Here is a 26,717-nt window from a genome sequence, read left to right on the forward strand (position 1 = left end):
TATGTATATAACTTTAATACCAACTGTTAAACATTACAACGCAAATCAGTTTTACTCTTACTTTTAGTACAAAACCATCTTCTGGTTGTAATTTGAGATCCAGAGTAGATTGTCGGACCGTTGATTCAAAATCTAAATCCCTTTTTCGCGGAACATCCAGAGCGGGAAACAAATCACCTATAGAAGCAAATGAACTAGTAAGTTAACTTAAGTGCATAAACGTATAGGTTATGATAACTTAGGACATATATACTATACATATGTATGGATAAACATTATACTCAATATGATCTTGTTTTCGAGTTATAGTCGTTTCTATCTATTTGTCATTTTGTGGTCAATTGAGATATTTCTTTAATCACTGGAAAATATACTATTTGAAATAATGGTACGTATTTCTTTTACGCATGATAATATCTCACTTCATTTTAGTTGATTAGTGAAACAGTTTCTAAAGGTGATTCCTTTAAAAGCTCCCAAATTCCCAAAAAGTAAAGGTAAAAGGGAATAAGATAAATATTGTTGTACGGTAATACAAGTCACAATCCAATAAAAAGGAATATAGACAAGTTGGAAAAAATAGTAAAAGAAAGTTAAGATTCTTGAGAATTGATGGAGAATCTTGCATTTAGTTTCAATTATGTAGATTGTAAATTTGTAAGGCAATTAAGGACTACAAGAAACCAATTTACCAATAAGTCCCATAAAAACTGGAACATCGTCGGTCACGATTTTCGGTATATTGAAGTCTCTGAGAGCTCTCATTAGCACCTGATCTTCAGCTCTCCCGGGATCGCCTCTCTTTAATTTCCCTGCAACCACTAAAACCGACTTAATCGCCCGTAGACCCCAATCATAGTGATCTTGCTTCGACAAAAGTTCTCGACAAAGCTGATACAGCGTTATGAATTTTCTTGCTAGTAATCTAGCTTCTTGGAAGCCTTCCGCTACCAGCATTATTTCGCAAATTAAGTCAAAATCTGGAACTACCATGGCGCAAGGCCTTTAAAATAAAAAAAAAAATCAGTGATAATTCTTTCTACAATAAAGTACAATTCATATATTTATATATATAAGAATAAACATCTAACGGCGAATGCAGAAAAATCAAAGATGATGAAGCTCAGGAAGGACACAGGAAGAAAGAGAAAATTGAAGTAGTACTGGAAGAGAGCAAGGATGAAAAAAGCATCAAGGAGCTTACGTACCTAAATGTACCACTGCAGAAGTAAATGGAAGCATGGTAAAGCATGTAAAAGGAAGGAAAAACAAGGCGAATGTGATACTTAACCAAATACGAGGAAATAGGAAAAGAAAACTTAGAGATGATCTCAGATTAAGAATGTTCCTATTTGATGTGCTGGTGATAGGAGTACTCATGTATGGTGTGAAACTGCAGTGATGTACAGTGTAACAGGTACAAAGCAGGCACGATACACTAATGTTATGTGTATATCAAATTGTAACTGAAAATTTTATTTTGAGATGATATAAAATCTTATTTCATCTATGACAATTGACCTTCTTCATTTAACTATTACTTATGCTTTTAGTTATTAACTTGTCATATTCTTGAGTTATCAAACTGTATCATCCATTGATTTCATTGTTATGCACAAGAGTGAGATGTGAGAAAGTAAAAAATAAATTATTTATCAATTATTATCCCTAAGTAAGAAATAAATTATAAACAAATAATGCCATTTATTGAAGCTGAAAATTTAAAGATCATATGTATATGTTTCACTTTTAAAAAGTAATATTTTCAAAAAGTAATATTATTAGCGCCAAGCATACTACAGATCATTATTGATTCATTATTATTAATACCCTACATTAGACAAGATAGTATTTCTTATGATAATACGTATGACTATGGCAAATGCATGTAAACGTATGTATACATTCTCCGTCGTCATATTTTGCATTTTTCCATTTTCTCGTGATGACTCGTATTAATTTTTTCTATAACAAATTTATTATATAGCCTCATTTTTTACAATAAAATGCAGTGTTTAATGCAGCATTGGAATGTAATTTGCTGTTTAATGCTAGTATGATTGTAGTCTTATGTAAGTACAAATATAGATGATTTAACGTACCTGAATAAAGTTTTCAAATTTTCGGGCAATTCCGTCCTTCCCGCATAGCCAGGATTCATAGTGATGAACATTCCAACAGTGGGAACGAGATTCAGTTCTTCTCCGAAGAACAAAAATATCGGTTTGCGGCTTTTCACTCCGTCTAAAACTGATTTCACTTGCACAGCCACCACCGAAAGTACCTCCACCGAAATTCGGTTGAATTCATCGAAACAACCCCATGCTCCTACTTGAGCAAGACCTTTGTAAATGTTCCCGCAGGACTGGAAGAAAATGATAATATCACTTACGTTCAATCAACATTTGAAACGAGAAAATATATCTTCGCGTAAGAGTCACCAAAAACTTACTATATGAAATAGTGTAAAGCAACACTTTAAATCTAAATACCTATTAAATTGTATAAGAAGTTCACTCATATTTCTATAAAGAAGTATTAAGTATCACTACGTTTATTTTACGTATGTAAGATATATTTAATCAAAGGTTATGCGCTATTTTCTATTCCATTATATTTTTCAAATAAATTAGATAATTCTTTATCCCATCACACTGAAGCTTTCATTAAAAGATTCTAATATGTATAATACATATGTACATTCGGATAGCCTTTCGGGTCAAGTCGGAAAAAGTCGTGCAGCTTCGGACGAAATCCCGCCATGCACGTGGCCGTGATTCGATTCGAGATTGTATTTGAAATTGATTATTACGTTCATAATGTAATCTTTGATATTCGGTTTTTTTAGGCAACCAGGTACTCAATAAACTTTCTCTGTATGGAAGTATGAAATAAGATAATTTTCCCTCGAAGAATAAAATTTGAATGTAAGAAATGCGATTGTTTTAAATATTTCTGCAACTTTATGAGCGAGAGATTATTCTCGACATCAGGTAGTATAGTCATTGCCACAAGTACAAAGTTATTGCCATGAAATTTGAAACAATTGGGTTTCTACATTCGGATTTAAAATTGGCTGTATATTTTGATCCTTATTAAACATCCAGTAACTATTTCTTTTCTATCCGTGTAATTAGTACTGTAATATTAAAAGAGTAATTTGTTAATAGAGTACGTTTTCCAATTTCCATAAAATAAGAATAAAATTTATATACTTCCTATAAAGTAAATAAGCAGGTTATATCGAACGAAATTTATTTCAAATATATCCATTAGAGATATTATTATTTCACAGAAAAATTATCTTATTTCGAAGTTTCATATAGACAAAGATTTTGCATTTGCCTGTTGGGTATTTGATTGCCTAAGAAAGCTAACTATCACGATCGTTACTATCGTATGAAGATAATACGATCAATTTTATTCCAAACACAATCTCGAATCGAATCACGACTATGGGTATCGCAGTATCTCGTCCAAGCTCGGCCGAAAAGGCCCAAAGAAAACTGCCCGAAGCAATGAGGCTATCTGAGTGTACGTACGTGTTGGGTGACCACTCGAATCTGCTCGAATTTTTACGGCTCGACCCGAGCATGCCCGAATTTGCCCGAACTTTCCAGTCCCAACCCGAACCCGACATATCGTGTACCGACATACTGCTTTGTAATCTAATATGTAATTTACACTCATGAACAATTTCATTATTTAACACTTATAATATTAATTCTCTTTTTGCTATTAAATGTAATAAATATAATAATAATTATGATAAATTACAATTATAAACAATATTTATTCATACTAATTATCGTATGTTCAGTCACTGTAGCTAACATGAGTAACGTCTCTATAATATTGTTAAAACTGCAATACCAAGAGGTGAACAAACTTAGTGTGTAACTTAACACAATTAAATACTAAGATTTGGATACTAAAAATAAAATATTGGAAATTCATAATAAAACGATTATCTGATGTACCATATCGAAACATTGTATCTTTTTTACATAAAATGAGTTACATAATATGGGAATACAAGTATTTATGTTTCCATGAGATAAATTTGGAGTTTCCAGACTCGCTTTCGTTCGTGCAAATGGAATGCTATACTTTTGTTCTGAAAACTCCAAATTTAAAATTCAAAACCACAATAGCAAACACAATGTGTCTCTTGTAAATATAAAGTAATTTTATTAATATATTTTTAGATACAAATAATTGTTTAATACCTTTATTTACAAGATTTGTAATAATTTAGGTACTTCAGCTACGATTTATACGAGGTAAATCACATAATTTAAACATTGTAAATAGTTCCCGAAATATGCATTTTAGAGAGAAAGAAAATTTATAGAAACTTATCTTATGCTACTTTATACAAATTAATAAAAAAATTGATGTAACATCAGAGAACACGTATGATACTGAAATGGCTTTATTATCCAGTATCGAAATTTGAGAAAGTAATTTAGATCTTTAAATATGTGTTCTAAATACCTATTTCAATTACCGTACATGGTCGAGCCTGAGAATTGATTGCCATACAATTGCGTAAATCAAATTGTCTGTGTAGTAAATATTGGACGAATTTCAGAAATTCGGTTTCTCATACCCTCTATTGTCATTAGCTGTCCGTAATATATCGTTTTCTATTGCGTACCACAGAAGGTAATATACCGACATCAAATTGGGAAATCGTGATGGTCATAAAAACTCTTCATAACTGTCCTTAATTGTCAAATTGCATGTAAGTCAACAGAAATTAAATACTTTGGTCGCTTCTTATGTAAGTTATGATAACTGGGGTACGCAGTAAAATCAAGGAAAAGGTTTTCGCGAATGTTTCGTTAATCAGAGTGAAACTTCATTTATCCGATGCGGTCCGCGGACAAGACGTGTCGGATATTTGGCACGGTCGGATAATAATAGAAATTCGCTAGTTGTTCCTTTCTTCGCTGTTACTCGTACAATCGGAATTAATTTTCATGTAACTGGATTTTGCTTTTCATCATTTGAATGAAATTCGGTCACTACTGATATTGGGATACGTTGTTACGTAGAAAGATTAAACTGAATTTTTTAAATACAGTGACATGTGCAGTATTTGAATGAATGGAGAAGCATATAATTATTTGGATGAGGAGATATTCAGTTAATAGAACCTGCGTCTCTTTTTATTATTATTATTCTATATTTCAAAACAAATAATACAAGAACAATCACAAAGAATACCATACAATATAAAAGGAAATCTTTTTTGAATTATCTATGGATTCTACATCTTTTTACTAGTAAGTCAAATTTTGTTACTACATTGAACTGCGTTGAATTATATTCTGTTTGTGCCTCAAACGACCTAGTCCTCTTTCCAATGCTATAAATACTTTTAATACTAAACACTGTAAAGAAGCCTTTTTATTGTCACTTCCGCTGTACTCTCCTTTCTCTCAGTACGAGGACGTAAAATGTTGATATTTATTTAAATTTCAAAACATTCTTGTACAATATACAGGGTGTAACAAAACATGTGCAACATGCCTCAGGAATTGACCTGAAAATAATGAAAAAGGTTCATATAAACATATGTTCTATCTGTTTTCATTCATGAAATGTAAGTAATTGTTTGTTCGGATTTTATGTTATCTAATTACCCTTAAAAAAGATGCTCAAAATGACCACCTCGCATTTCAAAGCAAGTCTGTAGATTTGTCGCAAGTCTTGCCATGGATCCAGTTGTACTCTGAATAGTTCCTGACGTTATTGATAGCCAAATTTACTCATAGGCTTGTTCCATTCTGGATGTTAGTATTTCAACAATTCCAATACATGATTGTGTAGGTATACAATATATTTGTTATATCTCACATACGAAGAGAGATAGACCATACATTCGTATGAGCTTCTTTTGCTGTTTTCAAATGTATTGTACAATCAGCTCCAGAAGTGGATATGTTCTGTAACATCCTACATATCTAGACACTGATTCCTTTATTGCTGATTTATTATCATTGCTATAAAACAGAGAATAGATATTTATTTTCCAAATCCATTAATAGAGTTTTTCTGCTTCCTGAAACACTTGGGTAATTCTCACACTTGCTCGTTTCTGTTTTTGATATCATTAATCGCAGATCTTCTGACGTTGTACATTTTTGCAATTTTTGCAACACTACCACACTTTTTTCCCAACTTTTGAAGTATCTTTCCTTTCCATGTAACGCTCAATATATCACGTTTCCTCTTTGATGTCATCAGAGACAAGAGATATTAACTTGTAGAATATTAGCTTCGTACTGAAGTCATTAGGTGGTATTGACAAAATCCGCACTCACTTAGTTGCCACTCCAATAGTATGAAATTACACAAGAGACATATAATAGTAAATGACACAAGTAAAAAGTACTGTTCCGTTAATTGAACGTGTGGATAATAGATCTTCGGCTACTGAAGGTTCAACTGCACTAAGGCAAACACATTTATTCATGTAAGTGGCATGTCGCGTGGATTAGAGCTGGATAATTTATAATAGGAGGTTAGGAACATATTCGATAAATCGTGCATTATGATGATACCAGTCTGAATGAAGGGAGTTCGAATAAATGGAATATAATGGTATTAAATTTGTAACAAATATGTCATTCGTTGCTAGATTTGGGGAAAGCTCAATATAAATTTTAATATTAAAATATATCACTCTCCCAAAATTTTACAAAAAACTTAGATATTTCGTTTTTAAATTACCATAAAAATTAGGATATTTCGTACGAAAATAAATTATTTGTCAAAGTAAGTTTATAGCATTTGTGGTCTTCGTGAAACCTTGTAATTTATATATTTAACATCCTTCTGTGATATATATGTATATATCTTAATATCTGCACGTAGTAGTCGTCACATGTCTTATTCTATATTTTCAATAAATTCTACATATTCCTTGAATAAAAACATGAAGTAATTTTATAGAAATATTGTTCAAAATTTTCTGCTGGAGCAACGATCTCTACCTATCTACTTCTAATTGTATTTTATTGATTGTTTTAAATAAGAACAAAACAAGTTATTAATTTACATGAATATTTTTATCACTTCAATCTAAGGACAATAAAAAATACTATATATATAATATAATTATTAATCAATTATTAATCAAATATATTATATATTACTATTACTATAATATATATAAAATTCATAACATATAGCAATGTAAAATTAACAAAATTAATACGTTGAAAAGTTACTTGACTCGACGTACTTTCTTTACTAAATACTTAAAAATAATTCACTAAATACTTAAATACTCAAGAAGTAATATTAGCTCTTTACTTAAGATTTGTATCATAATAAGTGAAAGTCAAGTAGAGAAATTAATTTTTAGCCAATATACATCTCTTCATAGAAGGCATGTCTGAAACAACTCCGAGCATTATGTAATTCATATTCAGATGCACAGTGTGCTAAAATATTTATTTATATTACCGTTTGTTATAGTGAGACGTAAATCAACACGTTATATCAGATAACTAAACAATAATTGGTACTATCTTTTGTACAAAAAGAAGTACACATAAAATTCGATTTTCCAAAATGTTATGCTACATTACTCCCATAATATATAACATTCGACTTATGATTATTAATAATTAGATTTACAGTTTTTAGGAAGTGGAAAATTCTGGTGCAAGTTGGGAGCATATGAAACTTTTTGCATAGTTAAAAAATATGTTGAGAAAGGAATATGTGATAAAATGAAACAAATAAAAAGTATAACTTGTGCTCTTACTGCTTATTTATTAATACATTTTATTTCATTTTTATTGCAAAATAATTATTTAATTTTCTTTAGATATATAAATTTATTTGCTCCATACAAAGTACAGTAGAATTTCCAAAAATGACTATTGTAAAATAACTGGTATAAACTTTACGTAAAATCAAAATTATAAAATATAATTATAAAACAAAAATACAGAATATAACTTATATGTTTGTTATAAAAATAGATCTCCACGTTCCAAAAGTTGTGTAAATTTTAATTTCAACGTGGAAGTTTAATATCAAAGATCTATCCATAAAATAACTATGAGTTTACCTTATAATCCATTTGTTCGGAACAGTTAAACACATAAACCATTTGGCCCAACGCTCTCCCTAAATCTTTCGTGGTTTCTGTCTTGCCAGTTCCAGCTGGGCCAGCTGGTGCTCCACCCATTATAAGATGCAAAGATTGTGTTAAAGTGATGTAACATCGATCGGTTAATGGTGTTATCACCAGCCGTGGAACATTTCCCAAATATTCGTAATCGTATTTGAAGGAAGCATCGCAGATATCAGCGAAACAATCACCAACTTTGTCGTCCCATCTGTAAGTTGTTCGGTCATTTAAAGTGAAAAAAAAACAAGTTAATAAAATGTGTTGATAAACATTTGAGTAAAAAACAAGAGATAAATCGAGGCAATAAATGACTTTGTCTTTAAGGATGAGCTACATAACAGATAAATTTTCCAAGCAATAGTTTCTAAAAATATCACAAAAGTAAGATAATCTGCAAACAATAACTAAACAAATTTGATAAAAGAATTATGAAATTGAATATGCAATTAACGAAATTATGTACAATTTTAATGTTATTCAATTTATTCCATTATTCATCCAATTCGTCCTATTTAATATTTTATTTAGCACATTTATGCTGAAGTATAGATATATAGTTCATAATCAACTGCTTTATTTATACAGTGCAACCTCTAGTATTTGAAACAATAGCGAGACATGGCTATTCTCATATTCTCATAATTATTATACCATACAGGGTGAATCACAAAGACCGAGCCACCTAAATAACTCTTTCAGTTTTTGAAATACAGAGAAACGTTTGAAACAAAGTTGTTTGATTCTGAGGGGGCTATTACGCGATGGAAAACATTGTTTCTCAAATGGACGTGTTTACGAGTATTGCAGTATGTTGCAAAAAAAAATAATGCAATGACAATTACGAAGAGTAAGATGTACTACAAATAAATTATTTCAAAATTATTTATGGACCCCATATGTTTCTCGTTTATGTGAGGTTTACTTTTCTCTACCTTAACACTGAGTTAACAAGGAGAACCGATGGCATCCAGTTACATTTGAGCAAAATAACGCTGTGATGGCATTTCTGCTAATTTTACAACCAGGAGCCGATTCTTGTCGACAAGAAACTAAGGTCTTCTTGTCAATGATTCTCAAAACAAGCCTGCTTCATTGTACTATTTTCAATAATATAATACAATGATAATTCATTGTAATTTCAACATGGTACACATTGTATATATTTTGCAAAGAATCAGTTAAATCTTTTTATAGAAAAACTATAGTCCCTCAAAGTTCTGGGGTAAGTCCCTCACAGTTTGCTTAGCAAAAAGGCATCACTGCTTTCCCCACTCCCTGGCCAGAGGGTCTAGAGGAAGTTTCTATTCCTTGGCAATGCAATCTTTTCTAATTTTCATTTTGCTAACGAACCACTACTTTCTTTTTGGGCTCAGAAATTTGGATCTCCGTTTAATTGTTGATTAAATTTCAAAGGTTTCTCGCATAGCTTAAGCTACTCATGTTGGTATTGCTATTTTTCTGATTCGTAGAGGTCACTGATGTACAGCAATATCCACATCTTTATTTTGTGGCTCCATTGGAGTTTAGTTGCAAAGAAACCTGAACAAATCTCAATTGCATGTTCTTGTTTGTTAATTCCATTCATCGTAGATCTCCCAAGGTGCGATACAATCTTGCAATTTTTGCAGTTTTTACATTAGCGTTAATGTTACAATTTAGTAGTACAATGTCATGACACATAAATTATATTGACACGTATAATGTCAACTTAATACCGCGGCAATGTACGAATAAAATGAGATTAAGGAAGGACGTAACTACAGATACATTTCAAGTCAATTTGTTTGTTTGTGTGATAGTAGAGGACACAGAAGGAAAATATAGTGTCCGAATAATAGAAGATTTGGATAGTTGAACTTTCGGATACTAGAGGCTCCACTGTACGATCAAATCAATCGTCGTCGAGTTTACCTGTGCCTGAGTTGCGATTGCCACTGAAAACTAGAATAGTGATCTGCCTTCATCGCGATCATTTTCGCTACAACGTCCCTTGCATGCACGTCGATTGTACAGATTGTCATGATCTTCCTTCTATCGCTTTCACTCAAATCTCCACAGAGAAGTACTATCAACGCGTTTAACTGATTAATTTGCTTTCGTTGATAATCTTTAAACGCATTCTCGAAACCTTCCTCTAGTCTCATAAAGGCCATGTTTACTTCCGTAGTCCACCAGATTTGAGTTCCGCATAGCGCGGGTTGAGCTCGATGATCGAAAATCCATTGCTCACGTGGTTTCTCGTCGTATGTAGCTACTGCCTGAGATATATGATGCCTTACCGATCTCTTCATCGCATCTGTTACGTTGTTCAACCAAACTTCCACCTAAAAAAATAATAGGGAAATGAAATATATTTTATTAAAAGAAATATATAAATATCTATGAAAATATAAATGATAAGAATATTTGCATCAATGTTATTGACACCTCAAACTACTAGGAATTTTAGTTTTCTACTATGGATACACAAATCCAACTTGGTCCATCCATCTCTGCATACTGTGTCGATTTTGACCGGTAGTTTTAAGTAATTCTTAATTTCTTCCATATTTTTTTTTAATTTTACTTCGCTTGGTAAAAAGGCTGCTGTTTAGAGGACCCACTTCCAATAACTTCATACATGTTATCGAGGTCACCCTTCTGAGTGACCTTCTAAAGGTTATAGTCACCACTCGTTGTTTGTTAAAAAATTATTAACAGAATAACTTAATTTGTCCGAAACGAAAATGGCAGACCCAGTGATTCTCGCATCTGAAAAATCTTACAACTATTACAAGTGCGTTAACCTTGATTGGCTAAATACTATTTATTTCGTACAATTCAATTTTGAATACCACGAGAGTAAAATGAATACTGCGATCCATAAGTCAGTGAATTTTTGTATATACATATCTTTTATTTATGTCCATTTTATATCTTTCTTAATTTTTTTTACGTTTTTTTTAATTGCAAAAAGATTTAAGCATTTGGCTACAGTATCACTTGTATCGTAAATTAGGGATCATAAGTAGTATTTCAAAATCTTTCCACATTTCTTTCAAATCCAAAACGATAGGAAGTTAAGCCACGGAGTGAAGGACACATTGTCAATCGCGTTAATGAAAAAACATATTGCCAGTGGATATGTCAGCACGTGATATTGCTATACATGTATATACATGTATATATACACATACATTTGATTGCTCGGTACGTTCGATCTTTTGATTGTGCTGGTCGTTGAAACCAAGTTTGTGTCTTGTTGACATCTTTTTACTAAGGAACTCAATGAAAAAGAAGCGCGATGAATAATGAGAAACATACGAGACGATGCATAAAACATAGACTCGACCTGTGGATTGCTTCCTTGTTCCACGTTTTAAACAGAGCAATCGTTACGGAACACTTGGAATGGTGACGATCTGCACTTGTCACTTTGCCCATTCAATTTCTCAACCCTTCCGTCGGTCTTGATCCTTATCGGTAACAAGTTCGAAGTAGCGAAAAGCGTATTTGCATTTGGCTATCGCGCACGATTAAACGACGAAGGCAGTGCCGGTAGTTACAAACGATCGTTCTATTCCAACTCTAGTGATTTTCGTGATGTATAATATCCTAACCTAATGGTTTGCATGTTACGACGAGTGTTAGGTTTTCCGGGTAAATCCTAATATCTTCCCGTATGTCGACTTTGTCGGTAACATACATATTGTGCACTGTTTTACTGTCTGTTGTTTCTGCATCTGCGAGTTACATAGACGTTTTACGGCCGATGAAATTGAGATAAGCAACGTAAGAGATAGTAATAGAGTAAGAGATAGTAATAAATTCCTCAATTGGATCTTTCATATTAATGTAAACATTTATATTCGCCTAACGCCTGATTTTAGGTTTGAGTTTCGTTCAATTCGCTAATCCTAGTTTAACCACGATTCGTATGGAATAAAGCACTTACAGATCCAACATTTACTTTGTGTAACACTTCTTAACTTATTAAGTTTCTTTGGTTATTTAATATTATTATTATTATTATTTATGTACTTCGTAACTTCTTAACATCACCGATCGACCCGGAATTTTTTTGATAATTGACACCATCATATGGAATGATACGCAGTAAAAATTGCAAAAAACGTGTTGGAAGTAGTACAAAACGAGGAAGCTGGTTAATTCGGTAAACAGATTGTAGGATCCTTTTACATATTTACAATTGGCAGTCATTTTGACTAGTATTTGTATAAATAGCCAAGAAAAAAAGAATTATTTTGGTTTTGAATAACTAAAAAAAATAAAATAAAATTCATTATATGTTTTTTTTAGTTATAGTTAAAGTCATTATATTATTGCGGAAAATAAATGTAACATGATTAGGAATTTTATTTTAGAATTGTAAAACCAGTCATTTTAACTGATGTGGTGGTTCTAGCTTTAATAAACAAAAACCTTTTGAACAGGATAGAATCTTGATAACATACGTGAAATTGAAGGAGGTAGGTTCTCTAAACAGCAATTTTATGCCAAAATTTTGGGGGCTTTTTAAAACCTAAAAATTTGCTAAAAAAGCTGCGTGGTCTTAAATGATCCAGTATGCAGACGACGTTGGTAAAAATCAGATTACAAACGGGGGGTTCAAAGCATATCTTCATATTTATTACGAGAAAGTACCTTTCCACTGCAATCGCAAGTCCCATGAATAGCCATTTCCTCACCGTCTTTGGCAATCATAACTCTCGCCTGCTTCGTTGCTTTCCCACCGTCCATTTTCCAATGCAATTTTGCAATAGAATCGTACAGCTTTGACAAATGTCTGCAGACCAATTCAGGGTTGTTTCCTAAGGAGAAGTAATGTATTCAACAAATTTCAAATTCAGCATTAAGTTCATAAAATAATTGTTTACAAAAGTGCTTTACTTAAATTAAATAAATATAATTATGCTACTAACGTTGTCTTGTACGTTTTGTTTAACTAGAACTGCCAAAATACCTGGAAAAATACGAATGATACAAAGACATGCTTCAGACGAAAGCTGTATCGTATTGACGGGAACGTACTGTGCTTCCATCTATTTGATCTTGCAATGGCTTTGAAACATCCTGTAAAGCTGACATTACAGTTCTTAAATAGATGTCGCTATTTTTTAATACATATTTTTGTAGTTGACATTCAGACATTTTCAAAACACTTCAAACTCGTGTTCTTTGCAAAATCCGCTATCGAGATACGTCTTTTAAAATTTGATGTGCCGCCGGCATTAGCGTTACCCAATGTGTATCATGGGGATAGATAAAGATGTTTTCCATAATTCTACCATAATTATAATATACATCTTTTTGTAATTATAATTCTATTTATAATTGTGTAATTTATAATTATAATATAATATATATAATTCTACCATAGTTCTATCACTGATATGGCATTGTCAAAACACAATTTCGCAGTTTTCTAATGTTTTTAGAATAGTTAGTCAGCCTTTTTCTTTTCTTTTTTTTTTTTTGACAATTTGGAAACGTCTGAATGTTAAATACAAGAATATGTAATCAAAGATGAAGCAATTCATTTGAAAATTTTAATGTCATCCCTACAGGACGTTTCAACATAATCGCAACATCAAACAGATAAAAGTACAGTACGTGTTCTTCTATACCAAACAACTTTTGCCTCAAACATTTTTTCCCTAACAATCGTATCTTTTCAGGCAATTAAGCGCCCCGAGTTACACAGAACATATTATACGGTTCAAGCTAACATATTAAATATATGTAACGGCAAATAAATCGCTCATTTTTGCTCCCTCGATTTTGCAACTGAATTTCGTACCAAATGACAGCTTACGATCTTATACTCATCAAAGCGTCAGTTTGCATGCTTTAGTGTGCGAACTTTGATCGAATAATTCATACAGTTGTTCTCGGAAATATTGCTAACTGTTGACAATTTGAGTTTGGATCCTCAAAATTCAAAATGTCTGATTCAATCCTGTGTACGATATATTTAAAGTAGCATCTATGTCTTGTATTTTTTTGTCCTATTTACTGCAAATCATGATGATGGATACGTCACATATATTATGTGGGTACATGTATCCCATGATTTTGGCTATATCCAAGAAACCATACAAGTGTCATAACGTAGATGCAACAGCCAACAGTTTGCCACTTCTTCTCAGTCGACGCATCCGTCCTAGTTGCTCTTGCCCAGGTGCTCTTGTTATCATCTTCCTCTATTTCTTTTCTCAAATTCCAAAAATATTTTGCGGTGTCCACCATCCTGGGATCAAAAAAAAAAAAAAGAAAAAAAAAATAAAGAACAAAATTCAAATAGTAATTCAGCAGTTATTACACATATAGAAATGATGTATCCATCTAAATTTGATAATTGAATCTAAAATTGATAAATATTGATTTTAGATTGTTAATTTTGAAAATCTAAATTCAAATAGCTATTGAACAGTTACTTTACATAATAAGAAAAATGTATCTATTTAAACTTAAACGAATTGATACATACTATTTAGATTGTCTCTGTCAGTTTTGAGAATCTAAGTTCAAGTTCACTATCAGCAGTCAGCAAAACGCATGAGACTGATTTTTTGAATTATCTGGCCCGAGATAAAGGACCACATACCGAAGCACACATTGATGGGTACGAGCATGTTGGGCGCCTAATGCCTCGGAAATTAATTGCCGACTGAACTTGAAAATTTGATGTGACTGATATCTCATCATAAGCTATCATTTTGGTAGCAAAAATGTATCACTTTTCGATCGTTCTTTTTCGCAGGAAAAGACAATAAGAATTATTTATAGCTATCAATGTTTTCTAACCATTGCTTAAAATATCAAGTAAATCTGCTGCGGAGATGAAATAAAACCTTGGGTAAATTAATCTCTTTGTTTCCAAGTAATCGGCTAACGCTTTCTCGCAGAAATTTAGTTGCACTTGCAGCTCTTCTAGTTTCTCTAAAAGTTTAGGCCGGTTGGTTGCTTTTACGATATTCAAATTGCTCAACATTTCCTTCAGCAGTTCCTTAAAAATTATTACACGTATCGCTATATTTTTCGATATAATGTTCTCAAACATGTTTGAAAAAATATTACTTATCGTATTAATCTCTTTAAACAAATGCTTAATTTAATAAAAGTGTGGCATACTTAGATATTCTATACATGTATTATAATTTAATTGTAATGTAATTAGGTAATTTATATTTGTGGAAAAAATGGACTGTGTTTTGCAGTACAATTGAAATGAAGGAAATTCGAAATGAAGAAAACATTGAAAATTGTATTAGAAACTTTCATCTTCAGGAAGAGTGCATTAAAAAATTAATTAAAAACGTGAGCACTGAACTGATAACTGTTGTTTTTTCTTTCGTTATATGGTCATACATGTATACTTATCTAATGACTCTGATTATTAATTAAAATTATTTCAAAGCAGCATCGCCGGCCGGATGATACTCTGGCCTAACCTATAACCCACACATTTTTAAAAATGGTTACATCTTTCATGAATGAGTTAAGTCTAGCTTGGACTATATAAAAATACGTCCGCCTTCGTCAGAGTGAAACGTAATCGTAACATAAATTGTATTCAAGTATTTTGCGAATATCTCGGAAACTGAAACCGAGCGGCGGTTACATGTATAAAAGGAAAGTTGTTCAGAATGTTGGTCTTGACAACATATTTCAAGATCATCAAACTCGGTGAACTCTTTTCTATATAATTACTATTTTTAGTTAGCTTGGTATTATTGTGTTTGATTGAAAGCTTATTACCTACGTATAGTATAATATTAATTATATTAATGTTATTAATATTATTAAAGTGTAACATTATATATATATATACATAATAATATTATACATACAAAAAAGCTGTGTCGAATCTTTAAATATAAAATTTAATTTCAAATAAAATTCAATAAATCTTTAAAAATAAAATTTATCGCACAGAATTATTAACGTTTATTTTATCATTGCTTTATAACATAATGCTCATGGTTGTTTCTGATTCAACATCGCTTTCGTGAATGTATCGTTTCTATAAAATTGTTTGTTCTTCTGTTGCATTCAATTCATTTACTAATCCATTTGACCTTTCTTTAATTTCTCAACTTCAAACAGATCCTCATCAAACATTCAACATAAATTTTAAACCCATTCATTTTTCTTTTTTATTTCCATGATATTATGGCTATCTCTCATAGTTAGGTTAGGTTCAGGTATGAGTTAGGTTAGGTTGTACCATATAAAAATGTTATGAAATTAAATTTATCGAAGCTTTCTGCCAATACCTTAACAACATATTTCAAGGTCATTGAGATCCGTGTCCTTTTGCGTATAGTTAAGGAACATGCTTAAAAAAATGCGAAGAAATGTATTTATTGTGTGAAAACGTTTATAAAAGATACCTAAGTATATTTTTTTTAAAAGGAAGATTTTTTTGTATTATGAATGAAATTATCAAAGAAAATTGCGGAAGATGTTAATAAACAGTTAATAGAAGTACATACTTTGAACTCCCTGTCAATTTTTTCAAACCGCTTGGTTTCTTCTGGAAGTTGGCTCCTAATGTCTTCAGAGCCAATGAAGATGCTTTCGAGATAACCCCAAGCTCGTTGAACTTCGAACCATGCATTAATCACTGCATCCGCAGTACTTAGTTTTTTCTGCCAGTCAAGAATTTCACCGAGAAAATATCCAACGAATTTCGAACCTAACATGTTTTGCAGTTGCACCTATTATAAAGCAATAAGAAAGCGATATAGCACATTGTCATAAGTTAAATAAGTCAACATAAGCAAATATTAAATTATTGTAAAATAAGCGAATTAAATAGGGAATTAAAAATAATAAAATTAAAAAAAAGGCGAAGAGGAATTTCTGAGCATATTAAAGTAAAACGAAATTAAATGTCATTAATATACAAGTAGCTAAATCATGCTGTGGAGATCAATGTAATAAAAAGTAAATCAGTACATATAATTTATAAATTAGATACTTACAAACATTAGATAAATTTCAATTTTTATAAAAAATTTTTAGAAAATTAAAATTTATATGTATAATGGAATTTGATCTCTCTATATGGTGCTGAGACAAGTTACAGCATACTGTAGACACTTATTATTAACGCAAAAAGTATTAATAAATTGAATATAATAATAACGACAGTAACAAGAAAATTGTTACTAAAGAAATTTTACAAGGTAACAAGTAAAAAAAATTTAAAAAAATTCATAGATTTTTGTATTGTTTATAACGTATTGTTTGAAGCATTCCACGTGTATTTTATTATTTTATTTCTTTGACGAAGAAATATCTTGAAACGGTACCTGATTGTCCTCAAGGATTTCAATAGTTTCCTCGTCGATTTTAAGAATATTTAATTTCGTACGCTCGTGTATCTCTTTCCCAAATTCGAGCGTACTCCAAGTGTCCTTAAGTTCTTTTAGCACCTTCTCCATTGCCATTTCCTTCACTGATTTAGCGACAATATTTTTAACTTCTTCTTCATATTTGTGCAATTGTAACTTTAGCAAGTCTTCCAATGTTGTATTATCGGTCATGATAAATACCACCTACGCAATAATTAAATTCTATGACAAAAGAATTACCTTTAATACTAAAATATATCATAGTTATTATATTATTATGTTATATTTATTATTTATAAATATATTATATTATATTATGTATTTCGTATTACATACAGTAATGTAAACAGTGAAATCATAATCATACAGGTTCTTAAATTTTGTGTTTACAACAATTTTCCATTTAAGGCCTTATTTTCAAGAAAATAAAATTTGAACATGTTTAGTTGAGAACTGGTTTGATATACGTGCGTGATACATTTCCAAATTCATTTTTCTCGAAAATAAAGCATCCTGCGATAAAATTTTATTCTACGCCTTCGACTTATTTTTACATGTAGTTTAGAATCCTATCGATTATTTATTCTTGTTCAGTTCGAAATTAGCCAAGTTTAAATATCCTTGTCAAATTTTCAAACTCGATTTTCTCAGAAATGAAGCATCATATGAAAAAATTTTATTATATACTTAATGTAGGATCGCTCGCTATCCGGTTGTACAATATCATCTGTCGGGCCTCAGCCGGTATACAGAATGTACCGAAAATTGTGGTACAAGCCGGAAGGGGCTGATTCTCCGTGCAAAAGCAAGTCGAAAATGTAGAGTAGCAATTTTCGATACAAGGCTCCGTTTTCGAGAAAATCAATTATAAAATTTCCCTGACTCCCGTTATTTTTCAAGTACACGCGTACCTACATGATGAGACCCTATAACCCATATTTTTAAAAAGCTACGTAATATTTTACACATCTGGATGCACGTGCGCAAATACCATTGCTCTTTACGTAAATTTATATTATATTTATATGACATAGATAATATTATATTTTTATATACTTTTTGTAAATGAATATTCAGTAATAGAAAAAGTTACTTCGGCCAATGCTCAAACCGCGTTGTATACACTCGTTCTCGTTTATATTAGATTCTGTATTATGATTAGATCGTGGATGTTTATATAAATTCGTAGCTATAGTTAACACTATTACAGAAACACAATTATGGAAATTGAACTTAAATAGAAATTTCTTTCATTCAATACAATTAAGTATCATAACTCATTTATTATGTTAATCCTTAACAATATAGCAGAAACTTTACTTTCAATATTTTCGATATCTTTGCACATTATTCTATGCAATCTGTGTATTTCTACACTTTTGAATTTACTATAAATGTACAATCTATTCGTAACTCATGATAATGGTTTAAGTTTAAATTACGTTTGTAGAATACGTCTTACATTTGTTACCAGGGGGCCATTGATATCAACATAGGGCCTAGCGATGTTAATGCTTTCTCACTAGTGGTCACATTGACACTGTTTGTTTTTATAAATATAACTTCCAACACAAGTTTTCCTATCCCAGTAGTGTCTAAGGTACAGGTCTGTTAGTCGTGCCTTACTGAAGAGTCCCTTTACTAGCAGATCACGGACGAAACACTACTTCTCTCTTTTTCTCCATTTCCTTTATTTGTCCATCCTACATCATTCATCTCCCCTGTCTGCTTTCACGAGCTGTTTGTTTATATAGTATTCAACACTGTGAAACCACATATGGGCAAGATGGAGTGACAGAAAGGAAAGAGGACGATTTTCGCGACGGAAGATTAATTCAAGAATGCCCATGGGAGCCGCTCTTTGGCCTAAGAGCACAAGAATCGAAATTAGGTTAAATAAAGGCAAGGCGCGGTACACCGTGTGTCTTAAGCCCGCACACGGGGTGTCCACGCACCTTTCTGGCCTAATTAGGTTCAGAGGAGAGCCGCTCCATTGGGATACGTCGCAGAAGAGGGAGTAGGAGATCCGACCGGCCTTGGGCACTGTTGTCCCGCTGTTGGTGATGACGTGGGAGGGAAGAATCCCGTTTATAATGTTCCTGCCATGTACATAAAACTTCCCATCTTCCCTCCTTCCATTGTGTCTAAGGCATGAGCCTGCTAGGTAACCTTACTGATGAGTCCACTAGCAGGTTCTGGACGAAACACACTTTTTTTTCTTTTTCTCCATTTTCTTTCATATATCCGTGATAATTGTAGCTGCTGGCTGTAGATGTTGGCTTGCCGGGGTACTGCGGTATTTTCTTCTTATTTAGATGTCGTAGAAGAAAAATCGGACTTCGGAAAAGTACGAGGCGCCGGGATTTGAACCCAGAATCCGAACGTTTGTACTCTAAGGCGCTAACCACTGCGCTGCCGTCGTCCGACAACTCGTCCTGTTTTGCAACCAAGTTTTCAGGACAGAAAAAATAAAAAAAAAAAAACAAAATCATATAAAAGCTCAGCTCCCCAGCGGCTTAAACCCAAAAATTGTATTAAACACAAAAAATGTAAAGCGCCGACACATAATATAGTATGGCTACGTCGTACCGCCGCGTATCGGTACCTTTACCTAACACATTATTACAAAAATTCACCATTTATTGTGAACACCAATATGTATTTAAAACTGTATCTTGGGCTAAATAAACATCATTAAAAAAAAGCACTCGTTCTCATCCGATCACGAAAGTCAAGCAGCGCTGGGCACGGATAGTACTTGGATAAGTGACCGCTTGGGAACTCCGTGTGGTGTTGGCCTTTTTTTTCAATCTTTTTTACTTCTTTAATAATCTATTTCTAATAATCTTCTTTAAACATCGAGAAGAAAAAATCTTTTGATATTACACGACTATTATCATACATTATATCATTCTCCCATACACGTACAAATAAATTATCACATGTCTTAAAATTAAGAGGTCACGTTTCTTGATATGCTGAAATTTTATAACAAATTAATATCAAAAATTGTTATTCTATATTTTCGACTTTGCAGGAAAGTTACCCCCATTCGGCTTGTACTACCGAACGAAGTACCTAAGTACGAAGAAACCTATTCAACCGACTGTCGTTACCTCCCAAGTAAATATGAAAATTTTCGATTTACTTGTACAAGGGAATCAACCCCTTTCATCTTCTATCATGATTTTCGATTATACCTCATTTTTATCGATCTACGTAAATCCTAAATCATATATTAGTCAAAAAAGTGTTTTAAATAAAATTTACTTTGTTTCGATGTGCAACTTTGAAACTCGACAGTGTAATTACAAGGAATTACCTAACCTAAAGGTAACTGCTCACAACCGACTGACTGTTTTGGAAACATTAGAAAACAGCATTATGAAAGATATCCTTACGTGCCGCTAATGCCGGCAATATATCGAATTTGAAATTTCATCTGTTAATAACAGATGGTGTACACGACACAAGTTTATAATGTTCTGAAAACGTCCGAATGTCAGATTACAAGAATATGCAATAAACAATGAAGGTATCTATTGAAGAATCTAATGTCACTTTCACGGAAGGTCTAAAAATCACCGCAAGATCAAATACACAAAAGTATAGTATATTCCCATCGATATCGTGCAAGCAATTTTTGTCTGTAACATTTTTACTCATGTTTCTCGAAATATTTGAGCGGCTTGAGTCAAACAGTATATACTGTATATATAAAAAACAATAACTATTACATAAATATATCACTCATAAAATATGATAATATATTGGTAGATATAAATAAAACAGAATGTAAAAAGGATAAATACACGGACGTAACTTCTAAGAAGAAATACGTAACTTTTGGCGTTATTACGAGCCAATTTGACTCCGAGCCAATTATGCAATAATATTTGATTCTAGATATTTAAAGAGGTAAGAGAATTCTTGCACTTTAGAAATAGCTTACAGGAATGATATAACATTTAAATTAAAATTAATGTAGATAATATTAATTAGACATTGTCACTGCATTATCAATATTGTTATTTTCATTTAATTTTCTATTATTATTATTATGTAATGCTATTTCTATTTGTAATTATCAATATTGCTACTATTATATTTTTCACATTTTCATTATATTTATGATACGCAGATTTAATATTTATAGGTTAGATTATCTCCTTGTCGTTGATATTTAATCATTATCTGTCAAGTTCTCGGTTCGTTTCATATTAAATACTGCGCAGCTTTCATGGTATTGTAATGTCTGTAATTAAAATCAAGGCCTAACCAAGACTTGGCCTAATTAACCAGAGATCTAGCTTGGATTCAATGCGTTCAAGTGTAAGCAGAATACTTGTTAATTAACACAACAATTAACTTGCAGCAATTTAGGAATAGAAATTGAGTTAACCTAAGTAATAACACGTAAACACGGAATTATTACCTTCGTTTCAGCCATTAATTCTCTCCAATGCCTGTCTCTAATTGCTGGATTCTGCAATTCTGAGACCGCTCTCAATGATGCCATCATGTTCCTTACTTGTGCTTCGATATTAGTGTACAATTCCCAATGACGCACGTCTTTGTCCAGTTCTGTCAAATGAAATTTGCGAAATCTTGCAATGAACAATGTAAGAAAACATTCTATTTTATATTTACAAATACAGAAGTCAAATGCATGATATGCAAAGAAGTTGAGGAAAAGTTTTAGGAGCATGTAGTACTTGTCAAGACAAAGAAAATGTCTTAATAAACATGGATCCAAAAACCATTAATTCCAGAGTTATGGGATGTTTACTGTATAAGAGTATAGTGTATAGTAAATCAATTATTTCGTTTAAATGAATTAAACAACGAATTGAAAAATGTTATCAAGAGATAAGAAAAATGCAAGAGGTCGACGTATGAGTACTTCTGTGACGTAATTAAACGTGCTGAAGTGTATGTTGAAATGAATGTGGGACATATGCTGTAAAGAATGCCACTAGGATTTCCGTCTGTGTTTTCTGTCATCCGATCACTTGCTGTCCAAACGTCAATCTCCATCGATGATCCGTGTTATTGTGCTATGTGTGCGTTACGTCCGATGATTTGACATGCGTCAAACCACGTTACAAGTTCTGAAACTCTCGTGGTGGGGGATGTCACGGTCAAGCGTGACCTGTGTTTCTCCAATCCGCCAACGACGTTGCTGTAGAGTAGTCAAAACAATAGAAAACACAAGACCATAATTTTGCGTCTTCTAAAACGAAGTTTAACCATAAAAAGAATTGTTTATGAATAAATAATGTATACCTACTTATAAAGTATTATAAAATATAAAATATTATAAAAAATATAAAAAGATTCATTTGGTTACTTGTACCACGTATTATTTCACTAAACTGTTTTGACTACTCGACATGAGTGTTCTGCGTGTGGTGAACAATGTAAAAATATTTTTGTCCTCAAATCTGAGACTACTCTGACTATAAAAGTTTAGGGATCCCTATATACGACCGTGTGTTAAATCTATATTAATATACTAGACAGCAATTGCCATTTGTTTTTCTAGGACTTTCAAGTGTTACGTTTGCATGAGATGAATCAGAAGCAGTTTAAATGTAACCGCAGTGCTATCCGATTACAATCTAGAATTCACAAACGTTTTGTATTTATCTTAGGATATCGTACCCAGTAGTTAGAAGTGTTCGGGGTTCAGGCGGAAAAGTTTAGAATTTTAATTGTATTTATACCAGATTAGTGATTTTATAAATGGCAACTCTATGTAGAGGTAATGCCTTACTGACAAAAACGTTTCATAATTCCGAAATTACTAGTTTTTGGACTCGTGTTTATTAACATTTTTTGTTTATTTTAATGAGTACTATATGTTTTTAAAGTTTCTCCAAACTTTTATGTATACCCTATACACTGTAAATTCCTATTGCTGATTTTTAAATTAATGTTATACGAATAAAGAAAATATTATACAGGGTGGTCCATACGTGGGAGTACAATGAAGTATGCTGTGATTTTACGAGAAAAAGTAAGGCGAAAATATATAGAATAAAATTTGTTAACACGACGCTGCGTTTTTGCGAAAATCGAGTTCGAAAATTTGACGAGTATATTTAAATTTGGCTAATTCCGGACTAAATAAGAATATATATAGATAGGAGCTAAATTTTATTTGCATAGTATCAAATTTTGGAAATCATATGAAGCTACTACTGAATAATACAAAATTTGATATAGTTGGATCTAATTAATTAATATACAAATGCAAATGTACAAATACGTTTTTTTGGACACTATATATTATTATAAAAAAATTTTTGATGTCGAATAAAAATATTGCTGTCAGAAAAATTCATATAAAAAAGCCTAAAGCTTAAATTAAATTTGATAATTTTTTATTACCGAGAAAGATGTAAGTAAAAGAAAAGTGCTTCTCCTTACGTCTTAATTCTCTGAGAATTTTTTTGCATTCTTGATCCATCCACTCGACATCTAGTTTCTTCCACGTGGTTTTCTTCCACTCGTTCAAAGAAGTTGTAATGACATTCACATAATCCCACAATGTTTTCAAAAACTGCATCTCCTTTTGTATCTGTTTCGTCATTTTAAATTCAGGCAATTCCTGTTCAAAAATGACAATTTGATCACGTAGATCTTTTTCTTCGCTCAGGAATTTTAACACCTCTTCATGTATTTCGTTTAGTTTTTCATAATGATTTTCACAATCTGGGCTGTAAATACAATTACTCAGCTGTGTCACACTAAATCATAACATTTAGAAAAGTATTCGAGACTTTTATAAATTTATCACGTGTAGCACATTACGTTTGGTATTAACAAGATTCCTATATTATCGACATGTTTTTCTATTTCGTATAGAGGTTATTACGTTTACGTAGATAATTAAAAGATATAGTACAAAATAAAATAAAACATTTAAACACTTCTGTTATTATTGAAAGTATGATGAAGTATTCAAGACAAAAGTTGTACTAATTAAGATAGCAAATATGATGGAATAATCAAATTTTTTGTTTCACGTTACTTTGAAGGTTATTTGAAATTCATTGGGTTTCATCCTCTTTTTTAAATGAAATCATAGCTTTTAGTAGTAGGTTTTGCTGAAATAGCTTTAACTTCATAGCATTGCGGTTGATACCAATATACAGGGTGGTTGGTAACTGGTGGTACAAGCGGAAAGGGGGTGATTCTACGCGAAAAAAGAAGTCGAAAATATAGAATAAAAATTTTTTTTTAATTTTTCCATCGAGACAACGATCTACAGTGAGATCCGTTATAACGAGACGTGATAAAGTGTACGCGTACCGAGCGAAAATTCAAAGTCGATTTTCTCGAAAACAAAGTCTTAAACGAAAAATTTTTATTCTACGTTTTCGACTTCTTTTTTCGCGTAGAATCACCCCCTTTCCGCTTGTACCACCACTTACCACCACCCTGTACACATAGAAAACAGGGTGACTCATGTGACTGTTGTAAACAAGTTGTACGATATTGTTCAGGTATACATATAATATGTGTAGGTAAATACATAACCACATATCTGTTTCAGTGTCGTGTCTCACTCTGTCATGCATGTGTCCAGAATTAGAAATAATTTAAAATTAATTCAAGTATGGCCACATAGATAAGCAAATTTGTAGCCATGTAATATATCTGAATATGTATATTCATGAGTAAATTGCGGATATTTATAGAAATTCAGTTTTTTTGTGCAGATAATTAAAAAAATGGAACCTAGGTAGAAAAGTTTTTTACATATTAAATATTATAACGAGTGCTGTACTGGGGATATTTTATATATCTTTGCATATTGCATATATATATGCGTTCAGGACACTTCTTCAGGAATCTTCAAATTTCTCATAAATGCATAAAAATCCGCATTCTACTTACACGAGAATTACAGACGAGTAAATAAGAATGTCACAAGACTATGATAGTCAAAACTATTAAGTTCTATCTAAAAGAAAAGATAGAATTACGTTTTTCACACATATCAATATATAAAGGTAAAAATATATAACATTATTTTTAAAATAACACATGATATCATTTGATTTTAGCGTATAGGACTTTTGTTTATCTCTGAGCGTTTTGAACATAGAGTTTGTTTTAATTGCATGGGATACTCTGTATATTAAAACAATTGAATAACTGTCTAAAGGAATATTTCAATAAATTTTTAAGAATAATATTTTAATGCCAATGGTAGAAAATGTAAAAAGAATTGTAAAATAATATGAAAAATAGGCTGTACATTAAAGATAGCGATGGTCGGTAAAGACGAAAAATTTGATGGATATCATAGCATCAAATGGTAGATCTAAAACTTAAAAAATTAATTTCGGGAGGTCATGCGTTTGGAAGATACAGGTCCTTATATGATAGATCTTCACTACTATTAAACGCAATGTTTGACAATTAGTATAACAATGTGATATATGGCTGAGAAATAAATATATGTACGTGTAGATATTATTCGACCGCATCCTGTATGTATAGGGATTTTCGGAACGCATGATCTCCCAAACCTAAGATTTTACATCTTAAGTCTATTGTTTCATGCAAATAATACCCACAAAATTTCGACCTGTTTGGCCACCGGTGCCATTTGGGGTAATATCCGAAAAATAAATTAGAAGTAACTTTTAGATAAAATGAAAAATTTTATAAAATTATTTTATAAAAATACTTTCAATACTATTTTTAGCTTACTTGAAAACATCTTGTTCATGGAATTCGTTCAGGAAACGGTGTTGTTTAAAATCATAATAGCTTAGCCTCTTCTTCAAAAGATCGATTTGACGAGTCATTAAAGGCTGGACGATATGTTTCACTTGAGCAGCCATCTTTTTCAATGTTTCCCAATTAACGGGCAATTCTACGAGCCAATTAAAAATTTTCTCATCTAAATATACGTTGTAGCCTTGTAGCAATTCTATTGTTTTCTGAAAAATATTTGATTAATTTAATTCCAGAATGTATACAACGAGACAGTATTTAGTCACAGAGGTAACCCCAACCTAACCCCAATCACAAAGTGTTTCGTGAGCAAACCGACAGAGTATTATACATCAGCATGTTTGGAATGATATTCCTATTAAATAATATTATTGATATCATATATCAGTTCATCTTTGTCTGTAATCTTCGAAAGTATAATAATATAAACCACAGATACTACAATA

At 31.8% G+C, this 26,717-nt stretch overlaps 1 protein-coding gene across 1 annotated transcript in view; it reads right to left on the reverse strand.

Annotated features, from left to right (window-relative positions):
* Positions 1–26,717, reverse strand: part of LOC117162875 (dynein beta chain, ciliary-like) — a 209,520-nt gene that overhangs the window by 130,067 nt on the left and 52,736 nt on the right. Inside the window, exons 21-32 of the mRNA XM_033344867.2 lie at positions 26,245–26,477; positions 23,950–24,239; positions 21,953–22,101; positions 17,476–17,721; positions 16,654–16,878; positions 14,963–15,164; positions 12,800–12,966; positions 10,067–10,479; positions 8,093–8,363; positions 2,103–2,365; positions 693–1,003; positions 62–177 (exon numbers count right to left, since the gene is read on the reverse strand). Coding sequence (XP_033200758.2) covers positions 62–177; positions 693–1,003; positions 2,103–2,365; positions 8,093–8,363; positions 10,067–10,479; positions 12,800–12,966; positions 14,963–15,164; positions 16,654–16,878; positions 17,476–17,721; positions 21,953–22,101; positions 23,950–24,239; positions 26,245–26,477 — 2,886 coding nt within the window. The remainder of the gene's footprint in view (positions 1–61; positions 178–692; positions 1,004–2,102; positions 2,366–8,092; positions 8,364–10,066; positions 10,480–12,799; positions 12,967–14,962; positions 15,165–16,653; positions 16,879–17,475; positions 17,722–21,952; positions 22,102–23,949; positions 24,240–26,244; positions 26,478–26,717) is intronic.

Source organism: Bombus vancouverensis, chromosome 17 (assembly GCF_051014615.1).
Source record: "Bombus vancouverensis nearcticus chromosome 17, iyBomVanc1_principal, whole genome shotgun sequence".
NCBI classification, from domain to species: Eukaryota; Metazoa; Arthropoda; class Insecta; order Hymenoptera; family Apidae; genus Bombus; species Bombus vancouverensis.